At 48.6% G+C, this 26,496-nt stretch overlaps 1 protein-coding gene across 1 annotated transcript in view; it reads right to left on the bottom strand.

Annotated features, from left to right (window-relative positions):
- Positions 1–26,496, bottom strand: part of LOC147007865 (3'-5' RNA helicase YTHDC2-like) — a 94,953-nt gene that overhangs the window by 8,790 nt on the left and 59,667 nt on the right. The window contains 10 exon segments of the mRNA XM_085866369.1: positions 4,035–4,484; positions 8,162–8,315; positions 8,498–8,766; positions 10,824–10,933; positions 20,964–21,156; positions 23,764–23,969; positions 24,116–24,242; positions 24,347–24,450; positions 24,453–24,618; positions 24,823–24,942. Coding sequence (XP_085722495.1) covers positions 4,035–4,484; positions 8,162–8,315; positions 8,498–8,766; positions 10,824–10,933; positions 20,964–21,156; positions 23,764–23,969; positions 24,116–24,242; positions 24,347–24,450; positions 24,453–24,618; positions 24,823–24,942 — 1,899 coding nt within the window.

The following is a 26,496-nucleotide window of genomic DNA, read 5'->3' as shown; positions in this document are numbered from 1 at the left end:
TGCAAGGTTTCAGGCTGCTAGGTTTTATACTTTTGGAGTTATGGGCGAGACACACTGACACACACACATTACCTTTTATTGGTGTGTGTGTGTGTGTGTATATATATATATATATATATATATATATATATATATATATATATATATATATATATATATATATATATATATATATATATATATAATATATATATATACACACACACACACATACCGTGGAACAATGACATTCGTTTATTCGACATGAGTGGATCCCATGTATTCGAAGTCCAGAAAATGTGACCCGCCTCCATTGTTGACACTGTGCTTCCATATACTGGAGCATTTTTTATTGTTATTATTATTATTTTTACACTTGAGGACTGGTCTCCTGTTTCCACCGCCACGAATATTAATTCAGTCTTGGAATTCTTCCATAGAAACGTGCTTTCTCTTATGCACAGACTGATCCCATCTCGTCTTCAATTGTCTGACCCATTCCTCCCTCTCTTGGTTCTCTGAATACTGTGGTGAAGCTGTTGCTTTAAAACAGCTTGCATTTCTCTCCTGGAAGGCAAATCCGACTGAAGGCAACATCAGATGATCCCACAAAGCCCACAACAAGTGTGTGACTACTCTCAGGAGAGCCAGAAAACATGTGTCCAATCTCAAGAATCTTAGGTTCCTGAGTTCGAGCCCCGTTGGCCACTGAACGTTGCAGGATTGTGTCATGTCGGCTTCGTCCTCAGTAAGGCGAAGCGAGTACCGTGGACTGAGCACACCATCTCAAGACTGGAGCTTTGTGAGGCAGTGTTAGCAGTAGAGATTAGAGAGCTGATCGTAGATGAAATAGACACCAAGCGTGACACGGTCAAATTGTACACCGATAGCAAGGTCGTGTAAGGCTACATGTACAACAAAACGAGGTTTTCTGTGAATGTCAACAACTCGGTGACATGCATCAGGAGGTCTATATGACCATAATAGTGGCACTATGTGCTCACAGATCACAATTCAGTGGATCATGGCACAAGGTCGATGCTCGCTGCTCTCCTGATGCACGTGTGTGTGTGTGTGTGTGTGTGTGTGTGTGTGTGTGTGTGTGTGTGTGTGTGTGTGTGTGTGTGTGTGTGTGTGTGTGTGTGTGTCGAACAGGACCAGACTTCCTCTCACGCCTTGACGATAGGCAATCTGGGCACGCAGACTCCTTTGAACTCCTGGACAATGGGTCTGATCTTGAGATCCGTTCCCAGGTGACACCTCTTATCACCGATGTACCTGACAACCAGCTTGGTTCACATCGGTTTGAGCGCTTCTCCAACTGGAAGCCGCTCATACAAGCCACAGCGTGCCTCATTCGCATCGCTCGCTCCTCCAGCCAAACATCTGACAATATCGCCTGGTGTTGGCTTAGTGGTTAGGTTGGCTGGCTTTGGATCCGAGGGTCCTGAGGTCGAGCCCCGTTGGCTGCTGAATTAGCACCAGGTGGGGTCGACTCAGCCTGTCATCATTCCGAGGTCGGTGAAATGGGTGTCAGTCAATATACTTGTAGAGGGGAACAGCATCAGCGACAGCATCTCTGTACTCATCCTTCCCAATTGGACCCAATTGCTCCTGAATTGTCTTTGGCACCTGAAAAGGTGGAAAAGTTTCTGGCAACACTCGACTCTGACTGTTACTGGACCGGACGGCATCAGACCACGTGTCCTAAAAACCTGCCTTGCTGCTCTTGCACTTCCTCTCTCTGCCCCTTTCACCTTATCATTTACCACAGGTCATCTTCCATCTGCTTGGAAATTAGCCAACATCACAAGATTACATAAAAAGGTAAAAAAAGGATCCCCTTCATGACAGACCATTTAGTTGACTTCCAATCATCAGCGAGGGCATGGAATCCATCATGAAATCCTTCCTTTTCACCAACAACCTCATCTCAGATCAAATTGGATTCAGACATGGTCACTCACTCTACCTTGGACGTGCTGCTTCTACTCGCATAACAATGGATGGAGGCCCTCAATATCAGACGTGAGATCAGGGCCGTCTCTCCGGACATATCTCGAGCTTTTGATGCAGTCTGGCATCCTGCCTTGCTCTACAAACTGTCTGCCTCTGGAATCCAAGGCCAACCCCTCTCGGATTCCTGACTTCCTCCGATCTCGTAGACAACGAGTGGCTCCAAACAGAACCCTTTCATCCCCTCTCCCTGTCAAAGCTGGAGTACAACAAGGCAGTGCTCTCGGTCCCATCTTATTCCAAATCTTCATCAAGGATTTCACTGACTCTGAAAAAAATCCTCTTTTTCTCTTTGCTGATAACTCAACTCTCTGCCATGACATCTCTCATCCTTCTGATGAGAAGCAGTCTCTTCCCTCTCCTCAGACCTTGACAAAATCGCAAACCACTCAAACACTTGGAATGTCTTTTAATCCTGAGAAATCTCTCTGTCTGTCTGTCTCTGTCTGTCTCTCTCTCTCTCTCTCTCTCTCTCTCTCTCTCTCTCTCTCTCTCTACTCTCTCTCTCTCTCTCTCTCTCTCTCTCTCTCTCTCTCTCTCTCTCTCTCTCTCTCTCTCTCTCTCTCTCTCTACTCTCTCTCTCTCTCTCTCTCTCTCTCTCTCTCTCTCTCTCTCTCTCTCTCTCTCTCTCTCTCTCTCTCTCTCTCTCTCTCTCTCTCTCTCTCTCTCTCTCTCTCTCTCTCTCTCTCTCTCTCTCTCTCTCTCTCTCTCTCTCTCTCTCTCTCTCTCTCTCTCTCTCTCTCTCTCTCTCTCTCTCTCTCTCTCTCTCTCTCTCTCTCTCTCTCTCTCTCTCTCTCTCTCTCTCTCTCTCTCTCTCTCTCTCTCTCTCTCTCTCTCTCTCTTTTTCTCTCTCTCTTTTTCTCTCTCTCCGAAAGGACCGTACCGCAAATCCTCCCATCTACTTTCTCCCTGCACCATGCTGTTGGTGTTTCCCATTTCTCCTGCTGTTCCCTTTGTTCTGTTGTGTCCTAATTAGTTGTGTGCCATCGCCCTTCCACAAAAACACAGACCTTGTGTTAAAACAAGAGATAATAAACCCATCCCCCTTTTTCCATTGAACCAATGCATTCGCGAATTCGACATTCACGGTGATTTTCAGGAACAAGTCTCCACGAATGTCGGGGTCTCAGTGTATTGCGAACCGTGGTGCATGCCCGTGCGTTTGTCTGTCTCCCGTTTATGGCGGCCCCTTCCATCGCTGCGTTTTTAAAAGTTGCTGATTAGTTATTTCGCATTTTCATTTCACTTTTCTTGATGCGATATAGTCAGTCACTTCACGATCCCTTCCAGTAATCTTCAAAATAAACATGAACATCCAGATTGAAGTGGATTTAATACAGATCTTCACGGACGAACACACAATTTAAAATAAATATATTTTGTCTTCTTTTTGGACAAATCCAACCTCTGCCGCACAATGTTTCACCAACATTTTGTGGTGGGCGGTAGAAGGAGCTCAGAACTTTGGCTCCGAGTTAACACAATTAACCTGCTTTAAAGTCCATGAAATCATTGAAATCGATCGATAAACTGAAACTTTTCCGGTCACTCGGGATGGGTACTTTCACTCGTCTTTCATAATTTGGATTGCCTTCAGCAACCATAAATTCCAAGTGATCGCAAAACCACGTGCAAGAGAAAGATCACAACACTTTCTCAACACGGAAATACCAATCCCCATTTGAGGCTCAATTAATGGTTATTAGTGGGGGGGGGGGAGAAAAACGTTCACGATCTCAGAATGACGATCCATTTTTCAAGCCAGCGAGCACCGAATTCGAAAAAAAGAAGAAAAAGAAAAAAGAAAAAGGTAAGAAGTCCACCCACGTGCATCATCATTACCTGGAGTTTTCAGGAGCATGCCCGTGAGAACATTTATACATCAAAGTATTTTCATATTGTCGAGGCTCATGAAAAAGCAAAACGATCCTCAGCTCTTCCTACCCGGTGCCGCTGCAGTGTGAAGTACAAAAAAAGGCTTTAACGGTAAATGAGGTGAAATCGGGGAAGGATAATTGTCAGACAAGATCACAGACTACCTGGAAATTCCCTGAGCCTTGGATGGTGAAGATCAGGAAGACATGAGACGCCTGTCTGAAAGCCTTGCTGAGTTGGTGTTCAATAGAAGCCGACGTCGACCAGATGCCTTTTAGCTTCGAAAGCTCCAGGTATTTGTGATTCCAACATTTCATCAAGAAATAGCGTGGAGTCCCTGGCATCTGGGCGAGGCCGAGTGGTGGTTGAAGTTTTGAAGAAGATGATGAAGGCAGCACCATATCAGGGGCAATGCACATCCTGGAGCTTTGCTGACTGTTTGTAGTCGTGGTAGTTGTATTCGAGGCGAGGCTATCAATTCCTGGAACAGCCGACGGTAACTTCTGGCTCAGGGAGGGCTTGCACGTATCACGTGTTGGAGCAGGATTGGTGTCTGTCGGTTTGGATTTCAAAGTTGGAGGAACAGCTGCAGATTGGGGATATCTTGCAGATTCCTATACGAACACAAGCGTTCAGGCACACAATTTTAAACAAACGGATGTTTCAACCTCAGAATAACAATAAGAGTGAATCTTCTCACAAAATAATGGATGACAGAAAAATAAAGGCAGGCACGGTTCACTTCAGACAGTACATCAAAACAACGGTTATAGACACAGTTTATGACGACAATACTTTGGGGAGACAAGAGGACAGCAATATGAAGCCTTGAAGTTAGAAGAGCGATCCCAAAAGTACAGCACAAGAGACGGAAGGGATTATATTTTATTGTAATGAGGGATGGTTAAGAGAATGTATTTTAGGGATGGAAGGGAAGGGAAAGCGAGAGAGTGGATTATCACGTGGACAGTAGAGGAAGCCAATGCGTCTCACTGGAGATCACAAGAATAAGTAACGGAAAAAGTGGAGTCATGATCGACACGACTGAGATAAAGGACACAAATGTGGTGTATTGGCATAGAGCGTTGTGGGGGCATGGAGGAGTTGTGATAGTAGTCACGTGCCTGCAATGGATATAGCTGTTCGCGCCCGCTGGAGGCTCGCAGTAGTGTACATCCGGGAACGCAATAAACAGAGTTACGACAACCCTCACGACTCTCCGTGTCTCACTGCTTCCCCAGACATTACATTGGCGACGAGGGTGTTTCGGATCGACGCGTGCAGAGTGCCTGTTTTCCTCGTCATTGACTTTGAGTCGTTGCCGGGACAATTGGATTGTCAGGCGCACAGTGGCCGGGAGAATCAGCGCAGCTCGCACGGTACGACTTCGATCACCTGGCGAGGAGCCCAGGGGAGCCCACCCCAGAACTCGCATCGCGAGTTTCGCCGAGCAGGTGAGACGTCTCGCCGTCGCCTGCAGATTCACGTCGAGTGAACGGCAGGCCAGGGTCGAAGATCGTTTTATTTCTGGTTTGCAAGAGTCGGAAATAGTTTCTGCAATTCCACGGCTAAAGGACGAGGACATTACATTCAACTCAGAAACGGCGTCGGCCATCGAGCAGACTCTGACAGATGTCCGAGCCCTCGCTGGCCAGAGCATGACAGGTGATCCGGAGGTCCGCGCGATATACCAGGCGCCCACAACCGCATGCACAGTCTTCGGTGCGGGCTGTGGCCAGGCGTTGCAACGCGGCCAGTCAGACGGCGATCTGAACACTCAGGGACATCTGCAGCCGGTACGAGGCAACCCCAGCGACACGGGGTGAGACCTGCGACCAGGACGAGGTGTTGTGCATGGCGTACGCTTTTACGTCCCGGGTCGAGACCAGCAGCCTGTGCGAGGTTTTGTGGATGGAACGCCGATCGTGTTTCAAGTTGATACCGGGGCCGCGGTGTCGATCATGGGCGAACAGACCGCTCGTGAACTCCGCGGTCTTCACCTGGTCAGGGCGACCCTCTCGCTGTGCACGTACACCGACGAAGCGATTACGCCACTTGCTATGGCAGACGTCTCGGTGACCTACCAAGGTCAAAGCGCCCTGCTCTTGCTGTTTGTGGTACGAGGAGAGGGGTCGGCGCTTTTGGGCCGAGACTGGCTGACTCGCCTCAGGCTAGACTGGACGGCGCCAGTCATTCAACTTGGACGTCCCGTGCCGAGCCGATTAGAGTCGGTGGGAGGAGGTTCCTCTTTCGGAGTTCGTACCTCCAGGTGCGCCTGTGTCTCCTTCGGGCCCCATACCTCCGTTTGGGCGCGGGCCTCCCTCGAGACCTGAGGGCGAGGTCCCGGTGGCAGGGGCCGCGGCGATACAACATTGGTGTCCGTTCATTGCTTCCTGCAACTACGATATACGGTTCCGGAGCAACGGGGAGCATGCCAGCTGCGACGGGCTCTCGCGCTTGCGTTACGCAGAGGGTCCACCTTCGTCTGGATCAACCAACCGGGTTGATGTGTTGGCACTGGGCCAGGTCCAGGATGGGCCGGTCACTGCCAAGCAGGTCGCGGTGGAGTCGGCTCATGATACAATGCACGCCCGTGTCGTTCAGGCGATTTCAACGGGGGATTGGAGCGAACCGGTCGCATTCAAGAAGTTCGCGGAACGCGACCATCGACGGCGTCCTCTTCGACGTTCAGATGAGGACCTGCACGCAAGTTGCCTCAACGTCGTGACAACCAAGAGGATTGCTCGCAGCGTGGTTCATGATTTGTTAATTGTTGTGTGTTTGATTCTCGCGGCACGAGTGATTAAGCTTGGCGTTATAAAAACAAATGCCGACAGTCCGCGTGTGAGCAAAATGTGTTTGATTGGGATCGATGCTTTCTCTGATGTGAAGAACTTGCGGGTGATCGTTGCGAATAAAGAGGTCTTCCCGATCCCGGTCTTCGATGGCAGTCTGCAGTTCGCTGCGGTCTCATGTGTCGGGATTATACTGTGGGAACGCGCTGTACGTAAAGGGAAGTTTGCATCTGCGCAGACGATGTTTCTGCTGTTGTATGACATTGCTATGTATCCAGCCAGCGCTGATCGTCTGTATTGAAGTCTCGGCTGGATTTGCTGCGACCCAGGGTCGGTGGCAGGGGCGGTGTTGCGCCCAGCGCTGGTGCGCGATGTTGGTGTGGGACAGCTGGTAGTGGAGCTGGATAATTGCCTGGTTCGGGTTGATGGCGGGGAGCCGGGGCAGGTTTGCTGTTCAGCGTCACCCCCACCTCTAATATCGCCAAGGTCGGACGTGCCGGGCGCCATGGAGCGCAAACCTCTGATCTCGCCAAGGTCAGCCGCGCTGGCGCCCGCGGGGCTTGCAGACTCGGGGTGTTTACCTGATTCGGTCCTGTCTGAGGGAGATGAGCCAGCTTGTCGACCGGGAGCATTTGATGGTGCCGGCGGAGGTTCGCCTGGGGTGTCACCTCGACCTCGCCGGAAGGCGTGCAAGCATGGGCCGCCTGGGGGCGCTTTTGCTGCATTGTTATACTGTGCTCCCAAACTTCCCTCTTTATATCTTTAAAACGGCCATTGTTATTATGGTCTGCAAACACCATTAACTTCGTCGTGCAACTCAGTACTCAAGCACCCAGTCCACTGCATTTGGAATTCAACTCACTCGCACCAACACAGTTTATGATGTGATGGGGATAGAAGAGTGTATTATGTGCCAGGTTAAAACAACGGCATTATTGTTACAGGTTGTGCGGGTGAAGCAAGCTTTTCTTTTGGGCCATCTCATCTGGGTTTGATTCTCAGCCCGACCATCATCCCAGGGTTAGATCAAGTGACGTGGTACTTGGAGGATTTTACATGGTTGATGTCATTTTGTTCCTCTTTGCTTTTTGTGTCGTCGTCTTCTTTGCCAATTATGCTTGTCATTATAATTGGCATTTTATAATCATACTTTTTGGAGGGAGGAGTGTGGTGTATTGGCATAGAGCATTGTGGGGGCGTCGAGGAGTTGTGATAGTAGTCACCTGTTTGCAATTCATATAGCTGTTCGCGCCCGCTACAGGCTCGCAGTAGTGTACATCCGGGAACGCAATAAACAGAGTTACGACGACCCTCACGACTCTCCGTGTCTCACTGCTTCCCCGGACATTACAACAAACATTGCAATTATTTAACAAACAGAAACAACATGTGGACACGATTTGCCAAATCGAAAGAGCTTTCGAACTCTGGACTATATTTCCGAGGAATATGAAAAAGCAACAAATGAATTAAAAGAAGAAAACGACAAACTACACCTTGTTGATGGAGGTTGAAGAGGGATTGACGGGGGAAGTGCACTTGCCCCCTTGGTCTGGAATGCTTGCAGAAGGTGATGCAAGCATTCGTTCATCTGCTCTTCTCCAAGAAACACCCATCGGGTTCGTTACTTTCTGCCTGGATTGTAAAAATCTGCGATAAGGAAGCAGCGATGGTAAAGCAGTCAGCAACGTTCCCTCCATATTACTCATACACTTTCAATTTTCTCGCTGCTGGCAGAATATAATTGGTGACAAATAGGATGGCACAGTAAGGGTTACCTTTGCAGGTACACCTGCACACACAACACCTGCATTGAACATCATAGGCCACACCTCTCAACGGTAGCCTTATCTGGCACCACAACCATGGCTTTACGAGCCCGAGCCTTCAAAAGTAGGTCTTCACAAATGGGTGGTCGGGGCTTTTGCCCAACGCCCAATGGCGGAGTCAACCCCATTGCTTTCTCGTGGGTTGTGAGAGCACTGACAACCGCTCGCATTGTGGCTTCATCAGCTGTGGACCAAAGCTTGGCAGGTGAACGCATGCGGCGCAGAAACAGCACATTCCACTTCATTCGTAACTGCAGCAGCGCTAAAGCTTCCTGCAGGTGGACGGACATGTGAAACAATCAGGAAATGAGGAAAGAAGCAAATGACATCCAGGTAAAAGTAGAACTTTTATGTTTACCTCTTACTCTTCATTCAAACAAAAATTCAAACAAATATTCACAAATATAATACTCAACAAAGTAAACAGATGGATGAATAGATATTTGCCAAAGACAACACATTTGACAACAAAAAACATCACAATGTTCAAAGTAATTACAGATGGAACGTAAAATTCATAATTACTTCCCCCTTTCTTCCCTTATCTCCACTAATAAAAGGGTGTGTGTGTGTGTGTGTGTGTGTGTGTGTGTGTGTGTGTGTGTGTGTGTGTGTGTGTGTGTGTGTGTGTGTGTGTGTGTGTGTGTGTGTGTGTGTGTGTGTGTGTGTGTGTGTGTGTGTGTGTGTGTGTCCTCCATAACACCAAAACCATGAAACCTATCAGCCTGAAACTTTGCAGGCATTCTAAGAAAACTCCAAGGAAATGCAAGAGTGTAAATTGGATGTTTGGGTTCATTAAAACAGACATTTTGAAGATAATTAACGGCCTTATTTAATTATATCCTTCATCAGGTGCCATCCTCGGCCACCACTCTCTATGGGGTCTAAAGGCGTTTCCTGGGTAACCTCGCTGGGGTCTGAAGCCGCCATGTTTTTTTGGCCTGCTCAACTTTGCCTTGACTTGGAACAGGCCGCAGCAATTCCTCAACGATAAAGTTGTTGTTTTCACTTTCCTCACTCATATTATCGATCCAATTCGCAGACAGGCATATATCTGATGTCTTAAGTATACTCTGGTGCAGAGAGTGCTGTGAGGTATGGTGGTTACATCTCCGATTTCCAGTTGTTACTGGAGTTCGTCAGCGATGTGTATTGGCTCCCACACTCTTCAATGCTTGCACTAACTGGACTCTGTGGAAGATGTCGGAGAGATCAAGCTGCTTGGGAATGGCTTGGGCATCGCTTGGGAATGTCAATATATTTGATCTTGATTTCGCAGATGATGCAGTCATCTTTGCAAAGACGCTGGATATCCTTCTAGGGGCCCTCGAGGCGCTGAATGAGGAATCGGAGCCGCTGGGACTCTGGGTTTCGTGAGAAAAAAAAGGGAGATCCAAGATTTCAATGGCATCTGGGATGCTGCAATCTTATCTGTACCTGGTTGTAGTGAGGATGGTTGAGGTCTCGGAGAGATTCCCTTACCTTGGCAGTAGTATTCATGTTGTCAGCCGCCAGAGGTCAATAGACGTCTGCGTCGGGCCTGGGGAGTCATTGATTCATTGGATCATGGGGTGTGGCGCTGCCGGTACCTGTGCAGGAGGACAAAAGTCCGAGTCTTCCATTCCTTGGTGTTTCCAGTCTTGCTCTACGGATGTGAGACTTGGACTCTCACCAAGGATCTGTGATGAAGACTTCACTCCTTAGGTATCAGGTCTCTTCGGAGAATCAATGTCTATCGCTGGTCAGACTTTGTGTCCAAGCAGTTGCTGAGAGACTCAAATGAGATTTGTTACCTATGTTGTTCGTGAGCGTCAGCTGCCGCTGTATAGACATGTAGCTCGATTTCTTAAAGCTGATCCTGCTCACCAGGTTCTCAGCGAGGGAGCCTTGTGAGTGGAGGAGGCCAACGGGACGATCACGTGCCTCGTGGCTGCAGCAGGTTGATTGGCATCTCAATGACATGGGGATGGGTTGGGCATCTGCCTGCGGGATGGCCAGAAGGAGGCCCTTGGAATACTGGTGGAAAGTGGACACAACGCGCTGCTTCGGGTCATGCTCCCATACCTAGTCCAACATAATCACGTGACCAGATCCTACGCATGAACCAAATTTCGATATTTTATGACGTCATTGACTGTTGCTCCTGATCCAGGTGAGCTTCAAGAGCCCTGGCCCTGTTTTCCTATTTACTTCAAAAAGGTATTCCAGTTAAAGCTGAAAATAAATCAAGGGCAACGCTGTGTGCGTTTGTTTTGTTCTTTTACTTACACAAAATCATAACAGAGCAATATAAACCATAAAAATAAAAACTTCCTGATTTGGGCTATACCTGAGATTGCATGTGCAATTGCAGCCAATCAGTGAGATGGAGGATTGTTTGATCTGGTGGCATGGCTTCATCCTCTCCACTGTCGCTGCTTTCATCAAGAGCGACACGGTCTGTAGTGGAAAACATCACAAGCTTCCTTGTAGTGATATATACTTTTTTCTTCTGTTTTTAAAAAAAAGAAGAAGCCGCTTGCAACCAAAAGTAAAAAAAAACTCGATCGACTCCACAAATTTGAGCAAAAAAGCGAGAGCAGACCTGGTCTCAGGCAACGTTTCGTCGGCTTCATCAGGTACAAGAGATAGCCGGCCACATCAGGTGCAGTCTATTATGCCTGATGAAGTCGGCTGCGAAGCCGACGAAACGTTTCCTGAGACCGGGTCTGCTCTCGCTTTTTTGCTCAAATTAGTGGAGTCGATCGAGTTTTTTTACTTTTGGTTGCAAGCGGCTTTTTCTTCTTGAAAGATGTAAATCCCAACCACCCCAATCTTATACAAAATATACATATGTGTGTATATATATATATATATATATATATATATATATATATATATATATATATATATATATATATATATATATATTTACATATATATTTACATATATATTTACATATATAAATATATATATATATATACAATTATATATTGTTGCAAATTCGCGCCCGCCGGCGCGCGATCGGCCACGTGACTCGAATGGCGGCACGTCACCCACCGGATGGACAATTCTGTCGTGACCCTCTCGGACTAACGCCGGGAGCAAGTCACGGGTGGGCCTTTCGGCCTCACCACGATCGTGCCAATCGGCCACCCGCGTGGGATAGGGTTGTTCGCCAAACTCGACCTACCTAAGTACCCACGCGGATGGTAAACTGGGCGATCGCACCTCGCCGCAGGTCGACTCCGGACACGGGCCGCTTGGGCGGTCCGTTCCGTGCTATCGGGATAACCGAGCGGTGTTATCGTCGGCCTTGACGGTTCCGATTACTTATCGGGCGTATTAAGCCCACTACGAACCCGTTTCGTGAAGCAAGATGGAGATTCAAACGAAGGAAAGGACACAGCGAAACGGGGAACAATCGGACAAGCACATTTAATACGGAAGCACGGAAGGCACGGATATTACAGTCACAGGGATACAATAAAAGCAATACACGTATTTACAATCACCGTAAAGAAACACAAGCAAGGAACGATGCAGAGCTACAACCGAATATGATTCACTACACAGAACACTTATACAATTTTACTTCACCAGACTGGCGCCACAAACACACGTTTACACAGAACCCAAAAGAAATGGAAGTCGCGACTTCCCTTTTGGGCCGTCGAGTCCCTCTCCGACGTCCGTCGACGTGGTCCCTCCTGGCCGCGACTCCGTGCCCGAGCGTGGTAGGCGAGGCCTCTCCGGCGTGCCTCGCGCCTGCACGTGTTGGCCACTCGACGCCACGGAACGAGTGTTCGGCGCTATCCTCCCCTCGCTTCTCTCTCCTCACACCAAGCGTGGATAAGAATGGCGCGAAAAGCCCACCGAGCGTCCTCGTTGGTTTTTATTTGAAATAAAAGATGGAAAAAGAAAAACGACTGACTCAAAAGCGTCGCAGCCCGAATGGATCGCATTTATTCCCTCGAAACAACAGGTTTGGGGCTAACTACACATGTACTTAAGAGATACCTCACCTACGGGACCTGGATGGTGGTTTGCGAATTTCCACAGCCGTAACAATATATATATATATATATATATATATATATATATATATATATATATATATATATATATATATATATATATATATATATATATATATATATATATATATATATATATATATATATATATATATTTTGTTGTGGTTGACGAAATTCGCAAACCACCATTCAGGTCCCTTAGGTGAGATATCTGTGTAAGTATATGTGTAGTTAGGCCCAAACCCGTTGTTTAGAGGGAATAAATGTCATTCATTCGGGCTGCGACCCCTCGAGATAGCCGTTTTTCTTTTACTATCTTTATTTTGGACCAGCCGCCATTACTACCATTACAACCACCACCAACCACGTCTCAACAGCCATCACACAACAACCACCAGCCGCAACGCCGCTTCACGACAACAACAACGCCAACAGCCACGACCCTTGCCGTCACATCTTGCTCTCGCAACCATCGCATCACCGTCATTCCCGCGCCGCTTGTGGGCACCGATACTGGACTCGTGCAGGGCGCGCACCGAGCAGCGGGTGCAGAAACACCAGCCTTTCCGAAGAAATCGGATCAAAAACGACTCACGCCCACTTCTGTTCCGTCCTATCAGCGAGCATGGGGCGATTTGGCCCCGCCTCCAGGTGCGTCGGAGTAATATCGCTATATGCAGATTCATGGATCAAAAAGCATTCACGCCCACTTTTCCTCTGTCCAATGGGGAGCCAGCCAGAGGTAAAGGGTCGAAGGTGAAGGAGCGAGGCCCCGGGGGCTATAAAGGGCCACGTTCGCTCGCCGGCAGCAGAGTTGAGTTGGGAAGAGTCGGAGCAGTTGAGTTGGGAGTTGGTGGAGTCGAGTTGAGTTGGGAAGAAGGAAAGTGGAGTTGGGAAGAGTCAGTCAAGAGAAGAGTCGGAGAAAGCAGTTGGACGGAGCTGTGGAGAGTGGGAGAGTTGGAGAGGTGGCCGCGGCGGCGAAGGCAGTCGAGAGGGCGCTCGTGTCAGAGTCGGGGAGCTGCGGAGAGGGGAGGCCGATAACGCGACCGAGGCCGCGGTGGAGACGCTCGTCGCGGGACCCGAACCAGCGAGATATCCTCATCCCCCTGAGCATCAACAACCCCCTCCTGTTTCCCCCCACGCTGAGATAGTGCGAGAAGGGGGCCCCGTTCCCACCCCATTCCAGACACTGTCCGCGAGGCCCGCAGAGTCGGGGCGCCACCGCCATTTTGCGGCTCATCACCAGACGGGTAGGCTCGACGCGGTCTCGGCCCCAGGCCGTCTGCCCCCTCATAGTGGAGGGTGGTACCATTTTTCTTTTGCTTTGAGTATATGTGTTGTCGGCGCCGTCTGTGAAGTAAAACTGTATAAGTGTTGCCGTGTGCTCGGTAGTCGGTGGTAGATCTGCATTGTGTTTTGCTTTTACATTTGCTTTTTGTGCATTATTGTGTGTTTCTTCTTCTTTTACATTTGCTTTTGGTGTATAATTGTATATGTGTGCTTTCCGTTTGCCGCGGAATAAATGTGCTTTATGTTGAAGTTTTTCCCGTTTCGCTTCGTCTTTTCCTTTATTGAATCTCCATCTTACTTCACGTAAAGGGTTGGTCGTGGGCTAAAACGCCCGATAATTAATCGAACCGTCCAGGTTGACGATAACACCGCTCGGTTATCCCGATAGTACGGAACGGGTCGCTTAAAGTGGCCCGTGTCCGGAGTCGACCTGCGGCGAGGTGCGAATGCCCGGTTTACCCTCCGTGTGGGTACTTAGGTTGGTCGAATTTGGCGAGCAACCCTATCCCATGCGGGGGGCCGATTGGCACGATCGTGGTGAGGCCGAAAGGCCCACCCGTGACTAGTTCCCGGCGTTAGTCCGAGAGGGTCACGACGGGATTGTCCGTCCGGTGGGCGACGTGCCGCGATTCGAGTTACGTGGCCGTTCGCACGCCGGCGGGCGCGAATCCGCAACAATATATATATACTGTAATGTGTGGAGGACTCTGGGAAGGGTTTGAAACAGCAAAGCACTTACCTTGTGTAGGCCTTCTTGGGTTGTTTATGCAGCAGCTTCGGCGAAAGGAGTGTGGGAGGTTTTAATTATTGATATAATCATAGCCACCTGGGTTGAGTTGATGAGGTGAGAGCTGATTGGCTATTCCCTCCATTCACAGGTGAGAGTTGTGGATGGATCCTCATTGTTTATATATTGACTGCTTTTGACGTTTACACATGGTACATGGTTGGGAGCCTCAATTGTATGCATTGTTGTGTGCGCTGTCCCTGAAGATTCGCCAATAAGCGATGAAACCGGTCCAGCAGCCGAGGCGGTGTGTAGCATTGGGATTCTCATGTGTGTACTATTTGTGAATGTCTTTATAGCTGTGGAGGAACTCTGGGAAGGGTTTGAAACAGCAAAGCGCTGACCTTGTGTCGGCCTTCTTGGTTGCTTAATGCAGATTCTTCAGCGAGAAGAGCGTGGGAGGTGTTATATATATACATATTGTGACGTCCACGGGACTTGAACAGTCCCGCTAACGTAGAATGAGCCGAAACGATGGAGGCGGTTTATTTTTATATAACCCAAAGACGGCTGTTTCAATCGCTCTACCGCAAACGGGACGAGGAAGGTGGCACGAGTCGCTTTTCACTGAGTTGATAACGTTTATTTCTCTAACCAGAAATAACAAGACTCGGCAAGAGGAGGGATCCAGGGCGATTCGACGGGATGGTGGTGTGGGTTCGGGCGTGGGGAAAACACAGACAATTCCAATGAATATACAAATCTCAAACCCTCGAAGGCGCCAGGTACGCACACACACACACACACACACACAAACACACACACACACACACACAAAACGAAGCTGGTCCTGGTGGTCAGGCTGGCCCGTGGTGCACACGCAACAGTCCCTGGATTGGCGCCGGATGAGCTGGCGTTGTGCTCGTCAGGGGCAGGAGACACCGTGATACTGTCGTCCTCCTGGTCTTGGCCCAAGTCCGCTCACAGCCGCCAGGGAACCAGTTCTGGCACCAAGTTGCGAGCAGGAGAGGGAGGCAGGTCCGCCCGCCGTTCGACCCCGTACTCCGAGCCAGCAGAACCCCAGAGCCAACCAAGGTGAGGCACGAGGCTCAGGAAAGCCTCGAGACACGATGAAAACCAGGCTTGAATCAGCGCAACAACACAGCACGCTCCCAGCACAACAACCTTCACCAGAACAGTTTTTTCTGTCCCGATCTTCTTCCTCTTCCTTTTCGACCCCGAACAGAACCTTTTTATCCTCCCGTCCTCGTCACTTCCAATCGAGCCGTTTTATTGGCCCTGCGCCGTCGCCTTCCGCCAATCGCGATCACGGGACGGAGCCATCCGCAGCACTGTCCTGTGACGTCACGGCAAGCCTCCAGAGAATACTAAAAGGGGTTTACGCAGACACACTTACCCTATCCCGTATCCCTATCTAATTACGTGACAATTATCATTTCCCCCTTGAAGAAATGGACATTTACTAGACAACTTATCACCACTGAATTGCAACTTATTACATCGAGATCCTGGTAAACTCGAACAGCATGGCATACCTCATTAAACATCCTCATTACCATTTGAATGCATACCCCCCCCCTCAAACGTAACACTGCCCCCTCCTCTGGTAACGCAGCTCCTGCAAGGTATATCACAGGCGCTACCGTACCAGCCTTAACACTTGTTGACTCACACCTATTTAACCTAACGAAATAAAGCAGGAGGGGCAATGGGCAGCGAGCCGCAGCTAACTTACCTATCCTGCTTAATGTACTACCCCCCTTATGGCCTTATCCTCGCCTAAACAATCATTCATTTTTTTTATTTTTTTATTTTATTTTATCACATGAGAGCACTGAGCAAAGTTGCACTCCATCCTCTGGATCATCGCTCTTGCCCAACACTCTTCCAGTGATCTGGGGAGGGGAAACAAAAGGTTCCACAAAAACACAACACTTATACTTTACATTCCTACTCTAAGCCTTAACGACACTATTCATGGGATATTTACACTTGACCACGTCCCCCAGTGGATGCTAATTGACCCAGCGTTACCTGGGGAGCCAATTTCCAAATTTGCTCGCCCCAAAATTATGCGGACATCATGCCCTTGCTGCACATGTCAAGTTGTGCGGGATCGAGTGGGACTCACACATCTTCACAACACTCACACCATGGTCATCATCACATTTCTAGGTCATGGTCCCCATTTTAATGATGCAGGCTGAACCCCGTCATGGCCGTGGGGTGGGTTACCACAAGATGATGGGGGCATCTCAGGTGCAACCATGCCCACAGGTAAGCTTTAGTCCAACCCGGACGTTTCTCCGCCCCGCTCCCTTTGATTCCCACCCCCCTGGTAGCCATCAGCTCTAACCCCGTACAACACACTGGAAGGGGTCTCACTGGCTCCTCTGGCCTTCCTGGGTCGCCAAGGTCCTACCCGCCTTGGTCGCCCAACCAGACCCTCTCCCAGTTGCCTCCAGACACTGTCACCATTAGCCACCAGGTGGTGAATCTCCTTGAAGGGGGTCGCAATTCCCGCTCACCGTGAGCTTCAGCAATCCCTGCGGACAAGCACATCATCCCCACCAACAAAACCCACATGACTCCCCCACCCCATCGGCCTTACATGTGACACCTGCATTTCTAACACTTCACCGACCATGACCTTCCCTGTTAGCACACCATGTCCAATAAAAAATCAACGTGTGCACCATACATTTCACTTCTTAACTTGAAACAACTCACACAGCACTTCTCCTCACCCGATCCACGCACCAGCCATTGGACAGCCACTTGTGCCCGCTTTGTTACCAATTACCCACTGTCCCGATTGTCACTCTAACACCCAGCAGAACTTACAAACAATGCCAATTTTCCACAATTCACTATTTTCACCAAAGGAGGCACTTCGCCACAATCTCAGCAGCCGAGCATGGCTCTATATGCTCAGCCCAATCAAGTCTCCCCGACCCCCGACAGTGATCTCCGGACTCGACCTATGTAAGGGCACCTCGGATAGACCTGGCAGTTCAGCAGGAGGATTCATCCTCTCCGGGCTTGAAAGTCTATTGGAGGGTCCCTCCATCGCCGGGTACCGGCAATATCGTTGCACGTGTCCTCTTCGCCCGCACCGGAAACAACTCCCCATAAAAGGCCCCCGTGGGTATCTGTGTAATGTCTCTTCCGGTTCTGGACCCCCTCGGCCATAATCGAATTGCTCTATTGGCTGGGCTGGACCCCGCCGCTTTGGCGCACCAACTACCGAATGACCCCTTATCAAACTTGACAGTTTCTGGAAAATTTCCTGAAACATTTGGGTAATGCCAATTTCTCCCAGCCCCTCTCCTTGATCCTGAATCTCCGCCTGTCGTACCGTCACCGATGGCCTCTCTGGCACCCGACCCGGCCGCCTCCACGAGGCCAGCCTGGCTGCGCACTCAGCCGCTCGGTGAACGGTGGGTGGATCCTGTAACTCCACTAGCGCTCGGACCTCAGGGTCCGGAAGAGCAGCTAAAAATTTCTCGAGTGCCAGTCTGTCCCATGCCTCCACTGTAAGGTCCCGATACGCGATCCTGACTGATTGGTAAATGTCCTGTGCCAGCTCCTGCACTGTCTCACCCGGCTTTAATCTGCGGTGCTGGAGCTGGGCCCGCACCAGATCACAGTTCGCCGCGAACCCAAACCGACGGCTCAACGCCTAGCAAATGTGGGAGCTGGTCAACATCCCCTCCGCGATCACGTTTAACACATCTGCGGCTGGTCCCCGCAACGTTGCCACCAAATTCCCTGTACGTTCCCGCTCATTCCACCCGTTTAGTCGGGAAATACGCTCAAATTGCGTCAGAAAAGCTTCAAGGCTCCCTGACCCGTCAAAATTTACCAGGGGGATCACTTTTACGGTGGCCCGCTTCTCAGTTTCTCCCTTGTCCGAATCCAGCCCAGGGATCAAACACCCTTGTGGCTGCGTATCCAATTTCGGAGCCCACTGTGGCCAAAGATGTTTTGTGGTGAGGGTCTCATGGGTCAATTTTGCCTCCTGTTCCAAACGTTGAATGGACCGATTCACCTCTTCCCGCAGGATCTTCTGGGCCGGCATAACCTCCTCCAAGGCTGCGTCGCGAGTTTGTAGCTGCTCCTCAACCAACCCGGACACTCTACTTACAAAAGACGGCTCTACCAGGCCTTTATCCAAGACTTCATCTTGGCTCATAATTTTATCTTGTTCGTCCAAACGAGCCTCCAATCCTTTTCCCTCCTCCGCCAAATTCATCCCTTGCTTCCTCAGCTCTCCCCACTCTTCTATTTGCAGCTGCATACGAGCATCCACACAGGCACGATGACGTTCCAGGCTTTCATCCACTTTATCAACTCGAATGTTCGTTGCATCAATTTTATCTATCAATTTCTTCCGCATATTTTCCCCCTCCAATGTCATTTCTACCTTTGTTTCCTCCAATCTATCCTCGAATTTACTTTGTATTTCCCCCAATTGAACATCCACACACTCCTGCATCTCAGTTTTCATTTTCTCCATCTTTTCCCCCAATTCATCCCTCATGAAATCAATCCGTGCACCCAACTGTTCCCCCATTATCCCCAATTGATCTGTCATTTTTGCCCTCTGTGTCACGAATTGATTTGCCATTTCTGCCGTCATTTCTGCCCTCTGTGCCGTCATTTCTACCCTCTGTGTCACGAATTGATTTGCTATTTGTACTGTCATGTCTGCTATTAAACGTTCCAACATTGTCTGGATCGTCATCGCACCGGTTTCCGGCGCTGCAGGCCCCGTTATGGCCGATGAAGCACGGTCCACGCTTGGAATGGGGGTGGTTTCAATCCTACCCCCGTCTCTCCCTTCTTCCCCCGACTCGCTGCCAGACACGTGGCCTTCCTCCTCAAACATCTGCACATCCGCCATGGTGCAGAAGTCCCGTTTGCCGCCAATTAATTTTAATTTGAAAAATCCGGCCAAAATTTTCCCGCGCTCGCGCGCTTTTCTGTTGTAATTTATATTCCAATTCGTGGCGAGATTTCAGTACTGGTATATTCTCCCGATACCAAATATAATTTAGAGGGGTTAGAACATCCAACACCCTGACACCAATGTGACGTCCACGGGACTTGAACAGTCCCGCTAACGTAGAATGAGCCGAAACGATGGAGGCGGTTTATTTTTATATAACCCATAGACGGCGGTTTCAATCGCTCTACCGCAAACGGGACGAGGAAGGTGGCACGAGTCGCTTTTCACTGAGTTGATAACGTTTATTTCTCTAACCAGAAATAACAAGACTCGGCAAGAGGAGGGATCCAGGGCGATTCGACGGGATGGTGGTGTGGGTTCGGGCGTGGGGAAAACACAGACAATTCCAATGAATATACAAATCTCAAACCCTCGAAGGCGCCAGGTACACACACACACACACACACACACACACACACACACACACACACACACACACACACACACACACACACACACACAAAACGTAGCTGGTCCTGGTGGTCAGGCTGGCCCGTGGTGCACACGCAACAGTCCCTGGATTGGCGCCGGACGAGCTGGCGTTGCGCTCGTCAGGGGCAGGAGACACCGTGATACTGTCGACCTCCTGGTCTTGGCCCAAGTCCGCTCACAGCCGCCAGGGAACCAGTTCTGGCACCAAGTTGCGAGCAGGAGAGGGAGGCAGGTCCGCCCGCCGTTCGACCCCGTACTCCGAGCCAGCAGAACCCCAGAGCCAACCAAGGTGAGGCACGAGGCTCAGGAAGGCCTCGAGACACGATGAAAACCAGGCTCGAATCAGCGCAACAACACAGCACGCTCCCAGCACAACAACCTTCACCAGAACAGTTTTTTCTGTCCCGATCTTCTTCCTTTTCCTTTTCGACCCTGAACAGAACCTTTTTATCCTCCCGTCCTCGTCACTTCCAATCGAGCCGTTTTATTGGCCCTGAGCCGTCGCCTTCCGCCAATCGTGATCACGGGGCGGAGCCATCCGCAGCACTGTCCTGTGACGTCACGGCAAGCCTCCAGAGAATACTAAAAGGGGTTTACGCAGACACACTTACCCTATCCCGTATCCCTATCTAATTACGTGACAATTATCATTTCCTCTTGAAGAAATGGACATTTACTAGACAACTTATCACCACTGAATTGCTACTTATTACATCGAGATCCTGGTAAACTCGAACAGCATGGCATACCTAATTAAACATCCTAATTACCCTTTGAATGCATACCCCCCCCCCCTCAAACGTAACAATATGTATCAATCTTGAAGAAACAAACCAACCGTTTTGGATGTTAACATAGCATGTGATGTCCGTATAACAGATGTGCTGTGAGAGGGCACGATGAGCTCGAGGGGGTGGTTGGTACACACGAAACAAACACAATCAACACCACCGCAAGAGAATAACGCTTACATGGGAAGGACTGCAGTTCGTTCATCGTATTTTTCGGCAGTCGAGCAGGCCCGGCGAACAGGGCAATTGTAATGGTGGAAACGGCAGAGCAGCAGCGCAAACATGCTTGGCAATGCTGATGCGACATCTCGTCAAACACGATCCAATCTGTTGGAAGTGCTGCCACTGCTTGCTGGTTTTTCTCTGCAATAACCTGTCAGAGAGACATAATTGGAGGCTGTGTACTCATATAAGGCAAAAGAGAAGACACTTCCAGGTCAAAAGCATTTGCATATTCCGCGAATGCTTTTGATCATCACATGCCAAAGGATTAAATGATCAAGGAAATTACTGATTAATCGATGTTGACTCAGGAAATAAGATCAAAAGGGAATTTTGAGTCTTTTGGCACTTGTGGATCAATGAAATCCTTGAAAGCTAAATTGATATGAAATCCTTTTAAGACGAATCCAACCGAAGGCAATGTCAGTGCATTCCAAAAAATCCGCAACAAGTCTGTGTCCACTCTCAGGAGAGCCAGGAGACAGGTATCCAAACTCAATAATGAACTTCCAAGTGTATCTCCCTCTTCGAAAACCTGGGGGTGCCATCTGTCTCTGGAGTATGCGACCCGTCCATCCCTTCCCTCTCTTCAAATGGCACCACAGCCGACTCTGCTCATGAGCAGGCTGAATGCCTCAATTCTGTGTTTCTTTCCAAATCTTGTGTCCCCAACCCCTCATTCTCGGTATCGATCATTCCCTGCTCCTTGAGTCTCGTTTGCACTTGAGAATGTGCAGAAGGTCCTTTCAACCCTTGGCTCTGACTCTGCCACTGGAATGAAAGGCATCAGCTCACGTGTCCTAAAAACCTTCTCTGCTGCTCTTGCACATCCTCTCTCTGCCCTTTTGTCCCTGTCACTTGCTTTCCCAAAGTCACTTTCCATCTGCTTGGAAATCTACCAACATCACTGCATCGCAAAACAAGAAAAAGAGCAATCAGAGATTCCAGACCCTCGCCAGGACTTGTTTTGTGTGACGTTTGTGTGCTGGTATGTTACGTAATTAATAAGACACATAATTAGAACTGCCACTTCATACAGTAACTGCCAGCAGTGATGACCGGGTACCAAGACATCCCGCTTTGATGGGACACCTGACCCTGACCCATTACGTTTTATATTATTATTCAATTGAATTCAGAATGTGATGAAAATAAATTCAATTCAAATCAAATGGAACCCGAGCAAGCAAAAAACAAAGATGAAGTCATCAGGAGGAACCTGGATAGGATTCACATTTCAGCTGCTTCTTCTCGACCATCAAACACACCCAGGAACAGCCAAGTAAACTTTATTCAAAAAACCCCCAAAAAACCCAGATCAAATTTTTTAATCATTCTGGCTGCCAGACCATGCATCCGATCAAGTTGAAATTTAAAACATGGATTCCCCATCACTGCGAGATCATAATTGTGAAGTTTCACATTGATTGATTAAGTGGTCCCAGAGAAAACATTATTTAATGTTTTTCTTCAATCCAATGTGGCTGCCAAACCATGTAACATCGATTATTCCTTAATAGACTTGTACACCCATGGCTTGGGAACATTTGTGAGTTTCCGCTCGATTTGTCCAGCTGTTCTGGAGAAGATTTTTTCTCAGTTTTAGGGTAAATCCAATATGGCTGCCAAACCATCTGACCTATGACGTCACATGTGTGAACCTTTTGTTCCTCATGGACAGGCAGACAGACAAACGGACTCAAATGCAACACCCTCTCCTTCGGCAAAGGTAAAAAGGTTAAAAAACTGATCCCCTTAATTACAGATCGATCAGCTTACTTCCAATCATCAGCAAGCTCGTGAAATCCATCATCGCATCCATCATCGCTGTTGATAAGAAATCCTTCCTTTTCTCTTCCAACCTCATCTCAGATAACCAATTTGTTTTCAAACCAGGTAACTCCACCTTGGACGTGCTGCTTCTCCTCACCCAACAATGTTTGAAGACCCTCGATGTCAGACTTGAGATCAGGGCCGTCTCTCATGCTTTTGATCGTCCAGCTGCCTTACTCCCCAAACTCTCTGCTTATGCCATTCAAGGCCAACTCCACACATGGGTCACTGACTTCCTCTCCTCTCGTAGCCAATGTGCGGCTCACAACGGAATCATTTCCTCTCACTGGCAAGGCTGGAGTGCCCCAAGGCAGTGTTCTGGGTACTGTCCTATTCCTGATCTTCAACAATGACCTCTGACTGTGGAAAATCCTCTTTAACTCTTTGCTGATGACTCCATCCTCCACCATGACGTCTCTCACCCTTCAGACAGGCAGGCTACAACCTCGACACAAGCTGGAAAAAAATAGCAAGATGGTCAAACACTTGGAACATGTTTTTCAATGCAGACAAATCTCTCTCTCTCCTCAAGGACCATCTGGCAAGCCCTCTCATCTACTTTGTTCACAATCCTCTTGAGGAAGTTCAGTCATTCAAACTCCTGGGTCTCACCATCATCCATCATCTTTCTTGGGCAAACCACATTTCAAAGTTGGCCTCCAAAGCCAATCGCCGACTATTCATCCTCCGTCGTACAAAGTGCTTTCTTGGCACACCTGTACCATCCACCTACAAAGCCTTCTTCAGACAAAGTGAACGAATTGCTTAATCCCCCTTTTTGCTTCGCGTGCACGGGGGTAAATATTAACAAGGATTTGGAATTTGGACAAGCTGAATGAGTCATTAGTTTCTTTCTGTGCACAGCCTCAGGTATCGATATGACCATTATTGCAGTTCTTGCACAACAAATGGGTCATCTCCTCACCTTGGTAGTCAGAGGTAGGGAGAGAACAGATGCTTGATGAAAGCGTAGACATTGTTTCGAGGAAGTGTTCAACGTCATGGCAAGACGGTTCACATGTGCCACGTTGGGGTACAGGCCAGCCACCAAAGTGGCTTTCACTACCGCCCAGTTATCAGAGTTGACGTTTAAATCTCTGATGTCTCCAGGACCATGTGCACGCACAAAGCCTGTGAATGCACGTAAGCGTTCCAGTCGGAAGAAAATTAAATAAATGCATAGAAGGGAGCAAAACACAGAAATATTTCAAATTAAAATGTGATTCAATCAGTTTGAAGATAATGGTCGGAGATGTTCTGAACTCTAAAGGGCTGACCAGAAGCTCGAAGCTGCCCAAGTAGTTCAGCTCTCATCCAAACGATCATTTCCATGGTGCCTTGAGATAAGTAATTGCGTTCGCAAAAAGCTTGCTCCCATCCCTCTGCGTAGGCCTTTTGCCAGGCCTGCAGAAAAAATGTGAAAAGAGTCGGTGGGAAGGTAAAGGCCTGGCGCAAAACTGCACAACATATGGGGTCATTAAATAACCAGTTCACCCCCACCCTTAAACCTGGAATGCACGTAGTAAGACCATGTGGTCACTGTAGGTGTTGGCTGCAAATTTGCGGCGACAGGCCCATGCAGCATGTCCTTGGGAACTCTGGGAAGGCATCAAAAAGGCTCACGATGTGCCAACGAGCATACTATTGTGAGCACAGGGTCCAGGCACTTGAGCATCACGCTAGACAGCACCATCTTTACAAGACGAGGCTCAATCGGGAAGTCAGAGAGGTGATGTCCAAGCACAGTGAGATCTTGAAACTCATCCATGGCATCCATTGCCTGAATAGACCATTCAAAAAGGGGGAAACTAAAGTGAACAGTGCTTTAACTCTTCTATTGTTCCACAAATGCAAACATCACCTTCTCAGTAACATGGCGATTGGTGACAAGACAAATAATCTTCTGACCGACGAAAAAAATTGTCCTCAAGGATTGCTAAGGAAGCCAGAGAAAATACTGTTGGAGATATGCAGGGGTTCTGACCTTGAGTTGAGTTATGGCATTCTTGATCAGCAGTGAAGATGGTGGTTCTGGGGCTTTGGTCAAAAACTGTTCCACAGTCACATTCCTTGGAGCGAGCAGCTTCGTGTAAAGGCTGAGTTCCTGTGAGGTGTGAGCACATCAAATATGAAAGGCAATTAATTCAATGCAAGAAGGAAAATAACCTCTGAGCTACCGTCACTGAAACTATCATCAAAGCAATGCTCGATCTTTCTCGGTTTGAGTCAGACATGTGACGTGTTCAAATAAGCCTGGTGTTGGCGCAGTGGTTAGGGCAGCGGCTTGGGATCCAAAAGGTCCTGAGTTCAAGCCCCGTTGGGCCACTGAATTAATACACCAAGGGGTTGACTCAGCCTGTCATCCTTCCGAGGTCGGCGAAATGAGTACTAGTATACTGGGCCGGTGTATGCCCCGGTTAGAATAGGTGTACCATATCCCTGCGTCGTAAGAGGCGACCAGGGTTGCGTCAGGAAGAGAATCCGGCGTAAAACATGTGCCAAATCACTATGCGGATCATACGGATGATCCGCTGTGGCGACCCCGAACGGGAGTAGCCGAAATAAGAAGGAGGAGGATGTGACGTGTTCAAACAGTCCATTCACATTGAATACGAGCCCAGGTGTTTGCACCGAATCCGAGAACAGCAAGGCAAAAACAATGGCATCAATGAGGGTTCCAACAACAGGGATCTGACAACACTTCACAACAACTCACAATCAATACAGTATCTCAACAGCTCGGGATCCAGACCGGGGATTTCGGGATGGACGGGACACCACTTCCTTCAATTTCCAGGTTTCTATTATACTGTAGTTTGATGTCTGTAGATTAAGAATCAAGAGGTCTGCTCGGCCATCTACCTTGCCAAACTACCTGTATAAGGGTTTGAAGGTCGGTGTCCTATCATAAAATAGGTGAGATTTTCCGAAATAATATCTATTCCTGTTCTACATCATCGGTGAAGATAACGAGCTGTTATGAAACACTTGAAACAAACCACATACTGCAGATGGTCTTTCAGTCCGTGACCTGATATTTGACTTGAGATGACCATGAGGTCAAAATGGGGTTATCTTATTCGAAATATTACAAAAATAGCCCCGTGAGGGACTGACGGGGTGAAAATGAGGGATTAGGGGGAAGGGGCCATGCCCCGCCCCCCCTTTCCTGAAGCGGTATGGTCATGGGTAGCACAACTCAAGTTTACGGCATGGTTCTTATACTTCATGAAGAGTTTGGTCTGTATCTCAGTGTCGGTTTGTGAATGAAACACCAATATTTGAGGCAAAACCCCCTTAATTTGAGGCAAGTGTTTACGGACGGACGATGAGCCATCCAGTAACATCCCTGGACCTACGTTCCAGGTGAGCTAAAACTTAAGAGTATCCGGATCTGGATCTTCACTAAAATCGAATCAATTCATCCAACCTGTCTGTCATGTCATGTCATGTCACACACCCAACCTATCCACCAAATTTGTCCATAACTTTTTGAGATATCTTGGTCACAGATAGACAAGACAGACAGACAAACAGGGGTGAAAACATAACCTCTGTCCACCTCTGGTGGCACAGGTGATAACGTCTCGCGTTTTGAAAGGTACAGGGCCTAAAACATACAGACTTTCCTACTAAACATAACCAGAGTTGTTGTCAG

This window comes from Eptatretus burgeri, chromosome 24, assembly GCF_056783735.1.
Source record: "Eptatretus burgeri isolate ZD-2024b chromosome 24, Ebu_testis_v1, whole genome shotgun sequence".
Classification (NCBI taxonomy): domain Eukaryota; kingdom Metazoa; phylum Chordata; class Myxini; order Myxiniformes; family Myxinidae; genus Eptatretus; species Eptatretus burgeri.
Note: the sequence above shows the minus strand (reverse complement) of the source record. Positions and strands in the feature narration are given on the sequence as shown.